General features: G+C 41.4%; 1 protein-coding gene across 2 annotated transcripts in view; it reads left to right on the top strand.

The window, feature by feature from the left end:
- The window catches only part of CNGA3 (cyclic nucleotide gated channel alpha 3), a 51,943-nt gene that overhangs the window by 35,057 nt on the left and 1,667 nt on the right, over positions 1 to 15,219 (top strand). Inside the window, exons 4-6 of one of the 2 annotated variants that reach the window (XM_027856677.1) lie at positions 6,781 to 6,855; positions 8,941 to 9,048; positions 10,707 to 10,813. In XM_027856677.1, the coding sequence (XP_027712478.1) occupies positions 6,781 to 6,855; positions 8,941 to 9,048; positions 10,707 to 10,813 (290 nt within the window). Of the gene's footprint in view, positions 1 to 2,729; positions 2,784 to 6,780; positions 6,856 to 8,940; positions 9,049 to 10,706; positions 10,814 to 15,219 lie in introns of both variants that reach the window. The other variant, XM_027856679.1, reaches the window with a different exon arrangement.

Genomic DNA, 15,219 nt, shown 5'->3' with positions numbered 1-15,219 from the left:
CAGATTGGACGATTTGCTCCCGTTGCTCCTTTTGGCTTCAGTGTTCCTGCCTAGGGAACCAATTTAGTAGTCTTGAGATTATCTGATTCCCTGTCTGTTGATTTTACCTCTCCAATACCTCTCCCTTTTATTTCTTCCTGTTTTCCCGCTGCTATCACCTTAGCATAAGATCATATGTCTGGGCTCCTGAAGTAGCGTTCTAATAGGTCTTTTGGACTCTACTCTTATGATTCAATTCAATTCAGTTCAGTAAGTGTTTGTTAATTGACTGCCACGTGCAAGGAACTCTACTAAGTGCTGGGGATACAAGACAAAATCAACATGATCCTTCTCTCAAAGAGCTTACATTCTATTGGAGGAAAACATGTCCGCAGATAACACATATGTGGATATTCTATCCACTGCAATTCACCTTCCATATACCTGCCCCCCAAAATCTTAGATTTATATATTATATATTTTACTACACACTATATATTTTATGTACTATATTATTATATATTATATATAATCTATATTTTATATCTTATATAATATGTATTATATCTTATATAATATATGTTACAATATATAATGTTTTATATACTATATTGTATTTACATACTTTATTATATATTTTATAAATATTATATTTACATATTATATATATTTACAGATCTGGTCAAGTTATTCATCTACTTAAAAATCTTCAGTGGCTCCCTATTGCCAACCTAATAAAATTCAAACACTTTTGCCTGTTATTCAAGCCCCTCTACAAACTGATACCATCTTACCTTCCCAGTTTTGTCTTCTGTAGCTTATATCCATTGACTCTACATTCTAGACAAAAAGGATTACTTTCTGCCTCCCTACATGCCTTATGCTTCCCCCACCTCTATGCTTTTGCTAAAAAAATTTACCTCATAAATCAGTCCTGGGCCCTCTTCTCTTCTATCTCTACCACTCTCTCTCAAGGATCTTCTCAGCTCCCACTGGCTCAATAAATTCAGTGTAGGTGGCTCCTTAGGTCTACTTATTCAGCCTTCATCTCTCTCCTGAGTTCCAGTCTCACATCACTTACTGCCTGTTGGACATCTCCTACTGGATATGCCATAGGAATCTTCAATACATCTAGAGCAAAACTCATTCTTTTCTACCTCAAACCCATCCTTCTTCCCATCTTCCGTCTTTCTGTCTAGGACACCACTGATCATTTCCACTGATCATCATTTAATCAGCCAAGTTCACGATTTCCAAGTCATTCTTCACTCTTACCTCCTTCACCCCTCATACCCAAAGAGTTGCAAAGTCTTGTTGATTCTACCATCACAATAGCTCTTCCCATCTATATCTTTTTTTCTACAAATATGGGCACTACTCTTCTTCAAGCCCTCATTGCTTCTTACATGGAATATCATTCATTGGTATCCATGCCTCCAATATCTTCCCTCTCCAATCTCCACCCACCCACCAAAATGATAATCCTAAGGGACAGGTGTGACTATCTGTCACCCATCCCCAGTTCAAGAAGCTTCAGAGGTAACCTCAGCCTCTAGAATAAAATATAAAGTCATCTGTTTGGCATTTTAAGCCCTTCACAATCTGACTCCAACTTCAATTTCTAGACTGATTTCACATTATCCTCCATCATGCACTCTGAAATCCAATCCGCTTGGCCTACTTACTATTCCATCTTCCACCTCCAGGCCTGGAATTCTCTGTCTACTTAGCTCTACCTCTTGGAATCCCTACCTTTCTTAAGGGCTAAGCTTAAGTGCCACCTCCTACCAAAGCCTTTCCCTGATCCCCCCACTTCTTCGGACTCTCCCCATCTCCCTGCTGAAATTACAAATGCATACACACACACACACACACACATATATATAGATAGATAGATAGATACACACACACATATATATACATATATACACACATATGCAGATATACATATATACATATATGCATGTATGTATATATATCACATGTATCTACATATACACATATATATTATGTTTAACATATCACATACACATATAATATTTATCTCTGTGCATGTGTTGTTTCTCCAGAGTAGAATGAGAGCTCCTTGAGGGCAGGGACTTTTCCATGTTTGTCTTTGTGTCCCCAGTGCACAGCACACAGTATGGTTTAAAAAATGTTTATTGAATTGAATTCCAGTTTGTTCATGGCCCCCAAACTGAACATAACACTTCAGATATGCTCTGACAAGTCAATCAAAGTAGAGTGGAACCCTTGCCTCCCTTTTTCTCCATTTTATTGTTGTTCAGTCTTTTCATTCATGTCTGACTCTTTGTGACCCTATTTGGGGTTTTCTTGGCAGAGACACTGGAGTGGTTTGCCATTTCCTTCTCGAGCTCATTCTTACCGATGAGAAAACTGAGGCAAACAGGGTTAAGTGACTTGCGCAGGGTCACACTTGTTCTACATGCTATGTTCCTTTTAATGAAGTTTAAGAAGGCTGCATTAGTTTTTTGAACAGCCTGCTATATTGGTTCCCTGTGAACACCAACTCAACTCCCTAAGCAGTTTACTGATGAGTTGAACAGCCTCATGAGCGCAGCATCCAGAATGGGACAGAACACAGCGGAAGCAGGAATGGGTCCAAGAGACAGGGGAGAGAATGGAAGCCAAGGACCTGGATGATGCACAAAGTAGAAATCAAGGGCCCTGAGTAACTGAAAACAGATTGAAAGCTCTCCAAATTCTGTGTTTTATTTACCTCCTTACAGAGGCTGGCCGCTGGCCAGACATAATATCAGCACCTGCAACAATGCCAACGAAGAGTAAGTACCCCCAGCTCTCCCTCAGCCAAATCAACCAAGCCTCCTCTCCTCTGTTTTACAATGCCTCCCCCTGGTGGTGACTCTGCTAGCTGTAGAAACTCCTGCTCTACTCTTTCTCCCCCTGGTGTCCTGCTGCTGCCTCCCTCCTAGGAAGAGTTCTAGGTAATGGAACTTCCTATCCTTGCTTTTGAAAGCCATGCTACAAGGTCAAAGCGAGGGAAAGCTAGACCTGAGTCTTCCCTCCTTCGTGTCCCCCCAGTAGCAGACTGTTTTTCTTCAGTATTGCTTCAGCATTAAATGACCACAACTGAATTTAGGAATCACGGGCTAGATTTCATTTTCAAAACTCTGTAGGTCTTGTCCCCAGTAATGATGGCTTTATATTTTCTGAGCATGAGGCTAGTGAATCATGGCTTCCCCACACCCTTGCAACCACTCTAAGCCCAGATTTCTGAGGCAAAAAATCAGTGTGGTGGGACAGTAGATTGGGAAAGTTAACATTTTTTAGTCCAATTGAGTTCTCCACATTGAATCTTCTTATAGTGAGAAAAGTGCTATAATTATTTGGAATTCCTTGTTATTTTCCATTTCATTCCTAGGATAAGGTTTCCCCTCCCCTTCATTTCCGGCAGGGACCAATATTTGCTTTTTGTTTGCATAAATTTGCACATCAAATTCAAGAGGCCAAAACTCCAGCATGTAAAAAAAATTAGAATTCATTCATTCATGAAACCTACTTGAATCATAGCCAAACTCAATATTTAAACACACCTGAGACTTTAAACATATTGAAACCACACAGATTTAAAATCAGGAGAAACAGTGGGCAATGAGGTGGGGGGAGTTTTGGAGGGTGTTCTCTATCTTCCTTCTTTCCTCCCCCCTCAACTGAGGGACAGAGAGCTACACTGAGAAAAGCATTCTGGTATTGAGGTCAAGGGGCATGATGAATTCTAGATTTAGCTTTGCCAACTGAGTCAAACTGAGACACCATCACATCTCCCAGCCTTACAGGACAAGGCTGGGAGATGTGACGGTATCTCAGTTTGACTCAGGACAAGGACAGGACAAGGTTGAACTATGCACGGTCTAAGGGCCAATCCGGCGCTGACATTTCATAAGCTGAATCTACGCCCCAGAGTGGGGCTGAGGCTCCCGCCTTATTAGGAGGTAGCTGCCCCAGGCTATTCCTCAAAGCCGGAAACAGGTGTGGATACAAGTCAGAGCCAGGGACAGGCAGATACAGTCAGAGATGATTCTATCAAAAAAGGGCAAACTTGATAGTATCATAGAATACTAAAAAAAAAAATGCTCTATATGTAACATCCTATCTGTCCACATGAAAGCTCACCTCCTCTGTCTCTGTGTTTCTTTTGTCTCTTTCTTTGTGTCTCTCTGTCTCTGTCTCTCCCTCCTTTCTCTTTTTTTCCTCTCAAAATTTCAGGGAATTTTTCCTATTGGTCCTGTTGCAATCCGAATAGCATCTCTCAGTCTTGTTTCCAGTTGCCCCCATGGGCCCCAACCAATGCTAACATTGTCTAACAGCTCTCCTGATAACCTTAGGAGAAAGCCTCCTTGGTTTAAAAAAAATAAATAAAATCTCTCCCTAGTTTGGTAAGGCCCAGCTACGGCTAGATTTGATGATGGGCATGTGTGTTCTTTCTGGATTCTCAAGGTACTCTAGGCAGTTATCACTTAACAGGCAACAGATGGACTGCAGAGACAGCATATTGTCACAGGGCCAAGGAAACAGGCTGGAGCATTACCAGCCTGACCTCCTCACACTAAGCAAGGAAAACTCAAAATAGGAGCTAGTACGGCATGATAATCGTGTGAATAGCAGCCTCTGCTGGTGAACTGATGCTAGTACTTTAAAGGCAGACAAAGACGCCTCAAACTCTGGGACATCTTGTATTGGCTAGGTCTTTGTTTCTCACTGGGCAGCCTGGAGGCTATAAGCATCATTTTAAAAGACTCGATTAGTACTATTGAGATTATTTGGCGTTTTCTGGTTCTTGCCAGTTCACACTCTAAAAAGAGGAGAAAGTTGAACTATACATTGTCTAAGGGCCAATATTACTCTGATATTCTATGAACCAAATCTATGTCCCAAAGTGGGGCTGAGGTTCCCTCCATATTGGGAGTAGCTGCCCTAGGCTGTCCCTCAAAGCCTTGCCCTCTGAGCAGCAAACCCCAATCCCTGCCATGTAGGAGTTTGCATTTTTACAGTTATTTCTGACCCAAAGCAAGTAGAAGCATAAACCTCCCAAGAAGACTGCTTCGTGAAGCTTGGCCAACAGGGATGAGTTGCTGGTAGTTTCCCACGAGGCTTGGAGCTGGGTCTGAATTCTGCATAGTTGGAAGAACTTTGCTCTGGGAACCAGAAGGCCTAGCTTCTAGACCCTGCTTCGCTGCTCGCTAGCTGTGTGACCTTTGGGCCTCAAATCACTCCTCAGTAAAAGAAAAAGAGACTAGAAGTCCTTTCCAGCTCTAAGAATCTATGAATCCGTGACTCTGCCACAGTGACCAAAAGCCAGTTGGCCCTGAGGTCCATCACTGTAAGTGACGCAGACACCTTCTTGCCTAAGCTGCCTGATGGTTTTACAAGGATTTGAGTGAAAACAGGAGCCCTGAATGTAGTGTATGAGAGCAAATTTGTAGGAAAAATGGGAAAATAATAATCCCCACCCCCTACTTTGGGAAATGGTCACTTCTGCCTGTGAAGTGCTATTTCCTCTAATCACCTCTTGTTTCTCAAAACTAACTTGCCTATTATGATACCTAGTATTCATGTAGCACTTGAAGGTACAGCAAAGCGCTTTACATACATTGTTTCATTTGATCCTCACAACCCTGTAAGATGCTATTGTTATACCCCTTTTATAGAAGGGAAAACTGAGGCAGAGGCAGAGAACAGAGCTCAATGTCACATAGAGAACAAAGGTCTGAGGCAGGATTCATACTCAGGTCTTCCTGACTCCAATTCTAATTATCTATCTACTATGCTGTGCTTTCTCTCTAGCAGATGATTCCCATGTCACTAGCTAGAAAGGACCTTAGAAGTCATCTGGCCCAACCCCCCCCACCCCCACTCCTAGTCCTACCCCAACCTCATCTTACAGGTGACAACACTGTTGTCAAGATAAGTGAAGTGACTTGTCCAAAGTCCTTGTTGTTTGTTTGTTTAGTTTTTCAGTCATGTCCAACTCTTTTTGACCCCAATTGGGGATTTCTTGGCAAAGATACTGGAGTGGTTTACCATTTCCTTCTCCAGCTCATTTTACAAATGAAGAAACTAAGGCAAACAGGGTTAAGTGATTTGCCCAGGGTCACACAGATAGTAGGTGTCCGGGGCTAGATTTGAACTCAGGTCTTCCTGAACCCAGGCCTGGTACTCTAGCCACTGCACTACCAAGCTGCCTATCCAAAGCCCTACAGACATTAAATAGAAGAGCTGGGATTCAAACAAAGACCCTCTGGTTCCAAAGTGAGCATTCTTACCACAGTGTCTCCTGCTTTTAGGGCCTTCTTCAAAATAACTCAACATGTTTCAAATGATCTTTCCACTTTGTGGATTTGGATTCTTTTAGAGCTTCATTTCGACTCCCCCAGAAGGTCCTAGGATGACTTATGACTCCTTAGAGACACTCAAAACATTTCAAGAGCAGAGGTTGAGAAACAAGTCGTCCATGAGCAGGGAACACTGGAAATATGTTCTCAACTCTGTGTGTTTTGACTTGAAGTCGAGGTGAATGGATTTTTATTTTCTTTTCCCAAATCAATAGTCTCCTCTCATCCTAGCCTGTTAATGTCAGAGATTGGGTCACATAAGCTAGTTGCCGAGACCTACTCAAAAGTTCTCTGTCCCATAAAGAAACATTTAAATCCTCCCCATCCTCTGCTCTGCCTCTGCTCAGCCTGCTCCCCCCGCAGTAGAACAATAGTTGGTACCTAAAAATTACCTAAAAATTGCTCAATGTCACCCTATGTTATGCAGCAAAAAGGAGGAAAAAAAGGAGGAAAAGAAGGAAAAGGAAGAAGAGAAAAAAGATAAACCTTCAAAGGAAGTAGAGTAAGTACTGGGTGAAAAGGTATTGTGGATAACACCCTGCTTCTGAAAGGTGTTACGATCAATACATCTTGGACATCTTTGGAATGGCAGTAATGCACTATCCTGTCCTGGCAGCCCCTGGCTCCAAGCTGGAAGACAGCTTTCAAGCGCCCAGGGTGGGCTTCCACCATCTTTTCTTCTCCCCTGTAGTCCCTACTTCAACACAGGGTTTCAACACCATACAAAGAGAACAGAGGTATTGCTATTATCGGGAAGAAAATAAGGAGTTCCCAGTCTCGGGAAGATAATTTCCTTCCTGGAAATTGTTTCAGGGTTCACGTTTTATGGGAAAAGGTCCTTCACCAGAGCCATTAACAAAAAGGAACTAGGTCAAGGGTGGGAAGCCTGCAGTCTTGAGGCCACATGTGGCCTTCTAGGTCCTCAAGTGTGGCCCTTTGACTGAGTCCGAGTTTTACAGAACAAATCCTTTTATTAGGGGGATTTGTTTTGTGGAAGTTTGGATTCAGTCAAAAGGCCACGCTTGAGGGCCACATGTGGCTTCAAGGCTGTAGGTTCCCCACCCCTAGACTAAGTAAACGAGCTCCTTTGCAGGATGGAGGGAAAATTAGAAAACCTGTTTGCCCACCCAATGACCCCGTCTATATGACTTACCTGTTTCTACGGTAGCTCAGCAAACCTGCTAGTTAGCCAATTCACACTCCCCACCCAAGCGACTGCCCACGCAGGCAAACACAAATGGAATTGGTTTGCTTCTTAGGGAAGCTGAATTCTCCTTTAAAGAATGTGGACTCTCTTGGTCGTTGAGGGAGCTTACCAACTTTACTTCAGTTTTGGTGGATGAGGGGAATCCTGGGAAAACTCCAAACCCATACAAATGAGCATCCCATCCTGCTCTTAAAGCATCAGCAAAGGCAGGCAGAATCTTTGGAAGTTCCTAATAGAATGCAAGAACATTTTTGGCAAAACGTGAGTTCCTGGATTTCAGTTTATGGCATGCATGGTATGACAGAGGAAGATCCACTACGTCTAAGTGAAAATAGGAGTTCTGAATGTAATCCTTGAGAACTTACTTTGTAGGAAAATTGTAAAACTAATTTTTAAAAAAGCTACTTTGTTAGAATCAGTATTAACCACAATTAAGTACCTACCATATGCAAGGCACTTTGTTAAGAGCTGGGGATGCAAAGAAAAAGGAAAGTAAAACCATTTCGCCTGATTTCATTTACCTGCTTGAAGTGCTCTGCCTAAATAACCTAGATCATTCATGGAGACAGGGCATGGTACTGAGTTCTGAAACCTATAGGGAATGGCTGTGCCCAGATAAAACCCATGGAATGGAAGGTCTAAGGTGTGATTTCTACTACTTATCTGTGTAGCATCTATACTGTACTGTATTTTCTCTTATACCCTTCCAAATGACATAGGTCTGTCATGGGTACCCCTTTTCTTGATACAGCAAGCAAGGCCTCCTTTACAAGTTGCTGTGACTGAGAAAATTCATCATCTCCTGGACAGCCTTTTGGTGACGAGCTGAGCCACACTTGGGCTGTTCCTTAGACAACAGATACAGAACCTGTGCCCAGACTAGGAGACTTTCTGACTTGTCTATCAGACACACAGAGACTTTCTGACTTCTCTTGCTCTGGCCTGTCTGAGCTTTGAGACACCTTGGCATCACCTTTGAGAACATAAAGTCACCTCTCTATCACAATGAGGCAATGGGCTGACTTGAGGAAAGGATGCTACAACATATGGAATTTACTTCTGTTACTACATGGTTATCCTTTACAATTGACAAAAAGAGAAAAGGGTCCTGGACTTGAGTCCTAGAAGGGAACTTCAGAAGACCTCTATCTAGTCCACGGTTTCTTAGGCAGTCTTTCGCCTCAGGAATGCTCCAGTTTATAGCACAAAGTATGTGGAAGTAGAGGGCATTACCCTGGAGGTGGTATCTTACGTGACTAAGGCGAGTGACCTAATTATCCTTCCAAGAAGGACTTTGGGCCCAAGTATTCTGAGTCTCCAGCTGAACCTCAGTCCTCCTACTATGCTTCTTAATGTGGATGTGTATATTTTTTTTTTCAGAAGGAAGAAAGAAATCTTTGTGATAGACCCTTCTAGCAACCTGTACTATAGGTGGCTGACCATCATTGCCATCCCTGTCTTCTATAACTGGTGCATGCTTGTGTGCAGGTATGGAATCTTGGGGCTGGAGGAGAAAAGAAAGTGGTGCCATAGATTAGGAATCAGGACACCTGAGTTCAGCTCTGCCTCTGACCAGTCATGTGACCTTAAGTGAGTTACCTTCCCTCTCTAGGGTTCAGTGTCCTCACCTCTTCAGTGATGGCCAAGTGGGCACTGGACTAGATCACAGGTTCTTAATCTGGTCTGTGAAGAGATTTCAGGAGTTCTGTGAACTTGGATGAGAAAAAAAATTAAATGTATGTTTCAATACAATTGGTCACCTTGGTAATCCTATGTATTGTATTTTATGCATTTAAAAACATGAGAAGAGGTCCATAGATTTCATCAGATATCAAAGGGGTCCATGACGCAAAACTAGTTCCTTTCAGCTGTAGGATTCTGTGGTCCCAAGACCTCCTTTTGGACTCCCTACCAAGAGTTGGCCCTATCTAGACAAGTAGGAAAGACAGAAGATGAGGTTTGGTCTGTCCCTGTTCTTAGGATAAACTTAGGGCTTTTTGATACCATTTACCTGAAGATGAAGTAGAGAAAGCTGTTAAGGTGCGAGAAATAAAAGCAGCTTGGTGACACAGTGGTTAGAGCACTGGACTGGGAGTCAGAAAAACCTGAGTTCAAATCCTGCCTCAGATAGCTATGTGATTCCAGACAAATTACGTACCCTCTCAGCCTCAGTTTCCTTGTCTATCAAATGAGAATAATAATAGCACCTACCCCCACAAGGTTATTGTAATGATCAAGTGAGATAACATAAGTAAAGTGGTTATATAAAAGTGTTATATAAAAGCTGGTTGTTATTATTATTATTATTACTGACTGTCACACCTAGGAGCTGATGGACAGTGAAGGTTGGTATTTTGTAGTGAAGGAACTGTGACCTCTGTAGCCTTTAGAGGTTGACTCAGGAATGTACCTGTCTGCATCCTCTGTCCTTCCCATTTCCATCCTTCCCAAGTTCCAAACTCCTTACTGTGATGATTAAGACTGCTCAAGAGACATAGTTTCTGCACAATTTAATCATTTTATTAATAAGGCCAGCACATTGTTAATAAAAAGATGGTCATTTGGCCATCTCTCTTAGACTTTTCAAAGACAAACATGGCGGGCGGGCTCAAGGCTTATATGCTCTTTTGGAAGAGAGTGGCAATCAACTCTGATTGGTTAACACCATGGGAGGTGGGCTATATTAACATGAGGGGCTCAGAATGATATCATGTCACCCTTGAACAGAGAATCTTATCTGTCTACCCAGACTACCCCCAGGTTTGGGCTATCTAATCCAAAAATGTATCCCCACCCAAACCTGAGCAGGGGCTTCCCCACCTTAGATTAAATTCCTCATAAAGCCAGGTGGGGTCTGACCAAGATTGAGGAGAGTTAATTCTATGTCTTCATCAGAAATGTCCTTCAAGAGACTTTTTATTTTTTATTATATATTATTATATTATGTATTATATTATAAATTATTATTCATTTTTAAAATCAGGACTTTAGAAGAGGAGAACTCTGAATCTCCCCAAATTATTGGTTATTAATAATCATTTCTCTCATTAGAAAGTCATAAAAATTGACAGCTGGGCATACATTCTTTGCCTTCTCTACCTGCAGTAGGAGCTCTGACATCACCTGTATTGTTTATAATTGCTTAGAGCCTGTTTTGATGAACTTCAAAGTGACCACTTGATGCTATGGCTGGTCTTGGATTATACTGCTGATGTCATCTATGTTTTGGACTTGCTGGTTCGAATAAGGACAGGTGAGTCTAAGCAAGGTTGCCACATCCTACCATAAGCTACTGAGGTAGGATGTCATAAGAGGTGGTGATTCATGGCAACAAGTTCAAGGATACACAGGATGACTGACTCTAAATATTACCTGGATTGACTAACGAATGCAAAGAACATTTGGGGAACACCCTTGACCCATGAGAATAAGGGCGTCAAGACTAGGTTTGGTCAGCATTTTTGACGAGTGAGGCAATAAAATGCCAGATGTGTTGTGGCCCCTGGCCACCCAACACTCTGTAGGACTAGCAGCCCATCTCGGCCTAGCTTCTTACATTTATATCTTCCCTTGGTTGCTGGTAAAGATTTTTTTTAAACAATCCAGTCTTTGTCTTGGACAAAATAAAAGGGAAAGGGGGAAGGCTGTTCAAGTCTAGACCAAAAGAATATGGTACTGGGGAAATCCTGGATCCCCAGATGCCAGTCAAAGACTGTCACCTCCATCTCAAACAGTTTAGAGGTCAGGTGTATTAGACAACAAGAAAATAAAAATCTCAGGCAGGACTGATATAGAGGGGAAAGGAGGAGAGTTTGTCCTCTTTCTACCTGGGGTGGTTTCTTTGGGAGTAAGATTATGAAAATATGGATTTGAAAGCCTGCTGTTATGAGCTGGCTACCATTATCCAGACGCTTCTAACCCTCAAGGTCCTTTAACCAAACCCCAAATCACAGCCTGTCTTTTGAGTCTCACTATATATTACTTTCCTTCCTGTATTCTAGGGTTCAGGCAAACTGACTTTTTTGCTCTTACTCAATTCCCCACTTCATTTTCCATTTCTGGTCCTTTGAATTGGCCATTCCCATGCCAGAAATGCACTTTTTCTTCACTTCCACCTCACAGAATCCCTCACTTCCTTCAAGACTCAGCTAAAGCATCACTTAAAAAATATTTAACATTTGTTTTTAAACATTTTGAGTTTCAAATTCTCTCCTTCCCTCTAACTCCTCCTCTACCCACTGAGAAAGCAAGCAATACACGTGAAGTCATTAAAGCACCACCTTCTTTTTTAATAGTTTATTTTATTTTTAATTTATGAAATAAAACAAGCATTTCCATAATATAGTATAATAAAAAGATGATTGCATCTGAAACTGCAAATCTATTATGAATTACTTGCTATTATTCCTTTTAAAATGCAATAAAGTTATCATGGAAATTTCTTTTTTTTCCCTTTTTTCTTCCTTCTCTCCCTCTTCTATCCTAGAGATAGCTACCATGAGACACAAATAAGTATATTTTAAAAACCATTCCATACATACTTCTATTTATCAGTTCTTTCTCTGCATACAGATAGCATCTCTCTTCATATTATAATCTTTGTAGTTCATTTGGGTATTGGAGTAGTCATTAAAGCACCACCTTCTAAAGGAAGCCTTTCTTGATTCCCAAACCCCTTAAGTATTTGTACTCTCCTCCCTAAATTTCTTGTTTTATTTTGCATTTATTCTGTATATATTTATTCTACATATGTTTATATATGCACATATTATATGTATGTACTTTATATATGTATATGTGTATACATATGTTATCTCTCCTTAAGAATGTAAGCTCTCTGAGAGAGAGAGAGACAGAGACAGACAGAGAGAAAGAGGAGAGACAGACAGACACAGGGAAAGGGAGACAGAGACAGAGATAGAAAGTGGAGAGAGACAGACAGACAGAGACAGACAAAGAGAACAGAGATAAAGAGATAGAGAGACAGACACAGAGACAAAGTAGAGAGAGATAGTCAGACAGAGAGAAAGAGGAAGAGAGATAGAGAGACAGAGAGACAAAGAGAAAGTGGAGAGAGACAGACAGAGAGAGAGAGAAAGAGAGAGAGAGAGAGAGCGCTCATTTTTTTATGTCCTTAACACCCAGCATAGTGCTCAGCACATAGTAAGTGCATAATACACACTTGTTGGTTGAGTCTATTTCAGATCTTGAAATGGTCACTCACCAGGCAGCTGGCAGGGTGATGTAAGGAACTAGAAGTCTGGGTCCTACCAAGAGATACGATATGAAACTCAAATGAGATAATGAATGTAAATCACTTTGCAAACCTTAAAGCTCTATGTAAATGAGTTATTATTATTAGACTACAATCATCAGTCCTCAAGGCTGGTGATGACTTCCACAGTCCTCCTGCAGAGCTCAAGCAATGTTTATGGAGCCATACAAAGGTAAGCAGGTATATGTTTAACAACCAGGTTCTCCAGGGGGAAAAAGCATGCAAACACACTTTTAATTTCAATGTGCAATCTTAAATTCAATCTGAAAATTCAACAATGGGCCCTCACAAGCCAGTTAGAACTGGGTCCAGCACATTCCTGGGTCTACTTGGCTCTGCCAGCTGTGTGACATTGAGCAAGAAAATTAACCTCTCTGTGCTTTACAGTCTCCACCTATAAAATAAGATAAGTGTTTGTAAAGTGTTTAGTGTAGTACGTGGATGCTTGTTTCCCCTATAAAATGAAGGAATTGGACTCAATTAACTTCACTGTTCATGCTGGGTAGAAACTTTTGGGATTATGAGCAGTTGCCGAGTACTAAGCCCCATTAGTGTCTTACAAAAACTAATGAGACTTCTAAAGTGGTTTAACTTCAGTCCAAGATGGTTTAAGCAACAGGAGAATCTGTCTTCTCATTACTGGAAAGATCACAAAATAGGGGGGGAATCAGGAAAGTTCCATTTAGTGCAGTCAGTGTTTGTTTGTTTGTGCTAATGGAAAGACAAAAAAAGTATAACTAATGCAAAACAACAGACATGATTGAACAGTAGCTTAGGTGTTCTTATAGTTTTTGTACAGTAAAAGGGGCAGTTCAAAACTGGGTTCAAAATCCCGTTTCTGACACATACTGTCTGTGTGACCTTGGGTAAGTCACTTAACTTCTTAGTTCCTCAGGTAACTCTCTAAGACTGTAAGTTTCAGAATGGGTGCCAGAGATGAGTTGTGAATCTACTTCCGCTGAAGGAGTTTCCACACCGAGAGATGAAATCACATGTTCAGAGAAGGAAAAAAATCCTTATTGGTGTATACAGTAAATCCCTCCCATTCTCACCTCCCACAGTAGAGTGCAACCTCTTTAAGGTCAGGAATTGTTTTAGTTAAGTCTTTGTATTTCTAATGTTTATCATAGGACCTTATACTTAGTAGTATCTTAATAAATGTTTGTGGAATGGAATCCTACCTGTGCTTGTTTCTCTCCTGAAACTAGCCTGGTTGTTGGCAGTCTGGGAACTGGAGAGAGGCTGGAAAAGAAACTGGATGATGAAGAAAGGAAACAATTATATATAAGTGCCTACTATGTGCCAGGCACTGTGTGTATAGATGTTATCTCATTTGATCTTGGGAGGTAGACGCTATTCTTATGCCCATTTTATAGTTGAGGAAACTGAGGCAGTCAGAAGTTAAGTGACTTGCCCAGGGTCACACAGCTAGTGTCTCAAACTGGATTTGAACTCAGGTCTTCCTGGCTCCAGATCCAGTGCTCTATCCACTAAGCCATCTAGTGAGCCTGCAAGAAATTCCATGACAGTTACATGTACCTGTGCACACAGTGAGTACTCAGTGCTCATTGAAAGAATGAATGAAAAAAAGCATATGAAAAAATGCAATTGACCATAAATGTAATCATGAACTCGACACTTCTGTGTTTGCAGAGTAATAATGGGCTAGGCCTTTTGGATGGCATAACATAATGGATGACTTTGGAGTCATGAAGCTTGGGTTCAAATCTTGTCTCTTATATGTACTAACTGTGACAACAGACAAGTCACTTAACTCTCAGTGGCCTAGGCAGCTCTTTATGACTATAAATTACAAAGAGAAGCAACCTATGAGTTGTCAATCTCAGGCAGATTGGTGGTGCAATGGATAGAGTGCTGAGCCCAGAGTGAGGAAGAACTGAGTTCAAATCTGGTCTTAGACATTCACTAGCTGTGTTATCCTGGGAAAGTCACTTAAGTGCTTTCTGCTTCAGTTTCCTCAACTGTAAAATGGGGATAATAACAGCACCTACCTCATAGAGTTGTTGTGAGGATCAAATGAGATATTTATAAACCACTTAGCCTATAATGGGTGCTTAATAAATTCTTCTTTCCTCCTTTCCTTCCCTCCTCTCTCCCTCCCTCCATTCCTCTCTTCTTTCCTTCCTCCTTTCCTTCCTTGCTTCCTTTTTTCCTTCTTTTCTTCTTCCTTATTTCTTCCTTTCTTCTCTCCCTCCCTCCCTCCTTCCTTCCTTCCTTTTTTCTTCCTCCTTTCCTCCCTTTTTTCCTTCCTCCCTTCTTCCTTTTTCCTTCCTTCCTTCCCTCCTTCCTCCCTTCCTTCCTCCCTTCCTTTCTCCATTCCTTTCCTTTCCTTTCCTTTCCTTTCCTTTCCTTTCCTTTCCTTT

The sequence above is a fragment of the Vombatus ursinus genome, unplaced genomic scaffold, assembly GCF_900497805.2.
Source record: "Vombatus ursinus unplaced genomic scaffold, bare-nosed wombat genome assembly UNPS02011591.1, whole genome shotgun sequence".
Lineage (NCBI taxonomy): Eukaryota > Metazoa > Chordata > Mammalia > Diprotodontia > Vombatidae > Vombatus > Vombatus ursinus.
This window is presented reverse-complemented; position numbering and strand designations above follow the sequence as displayed.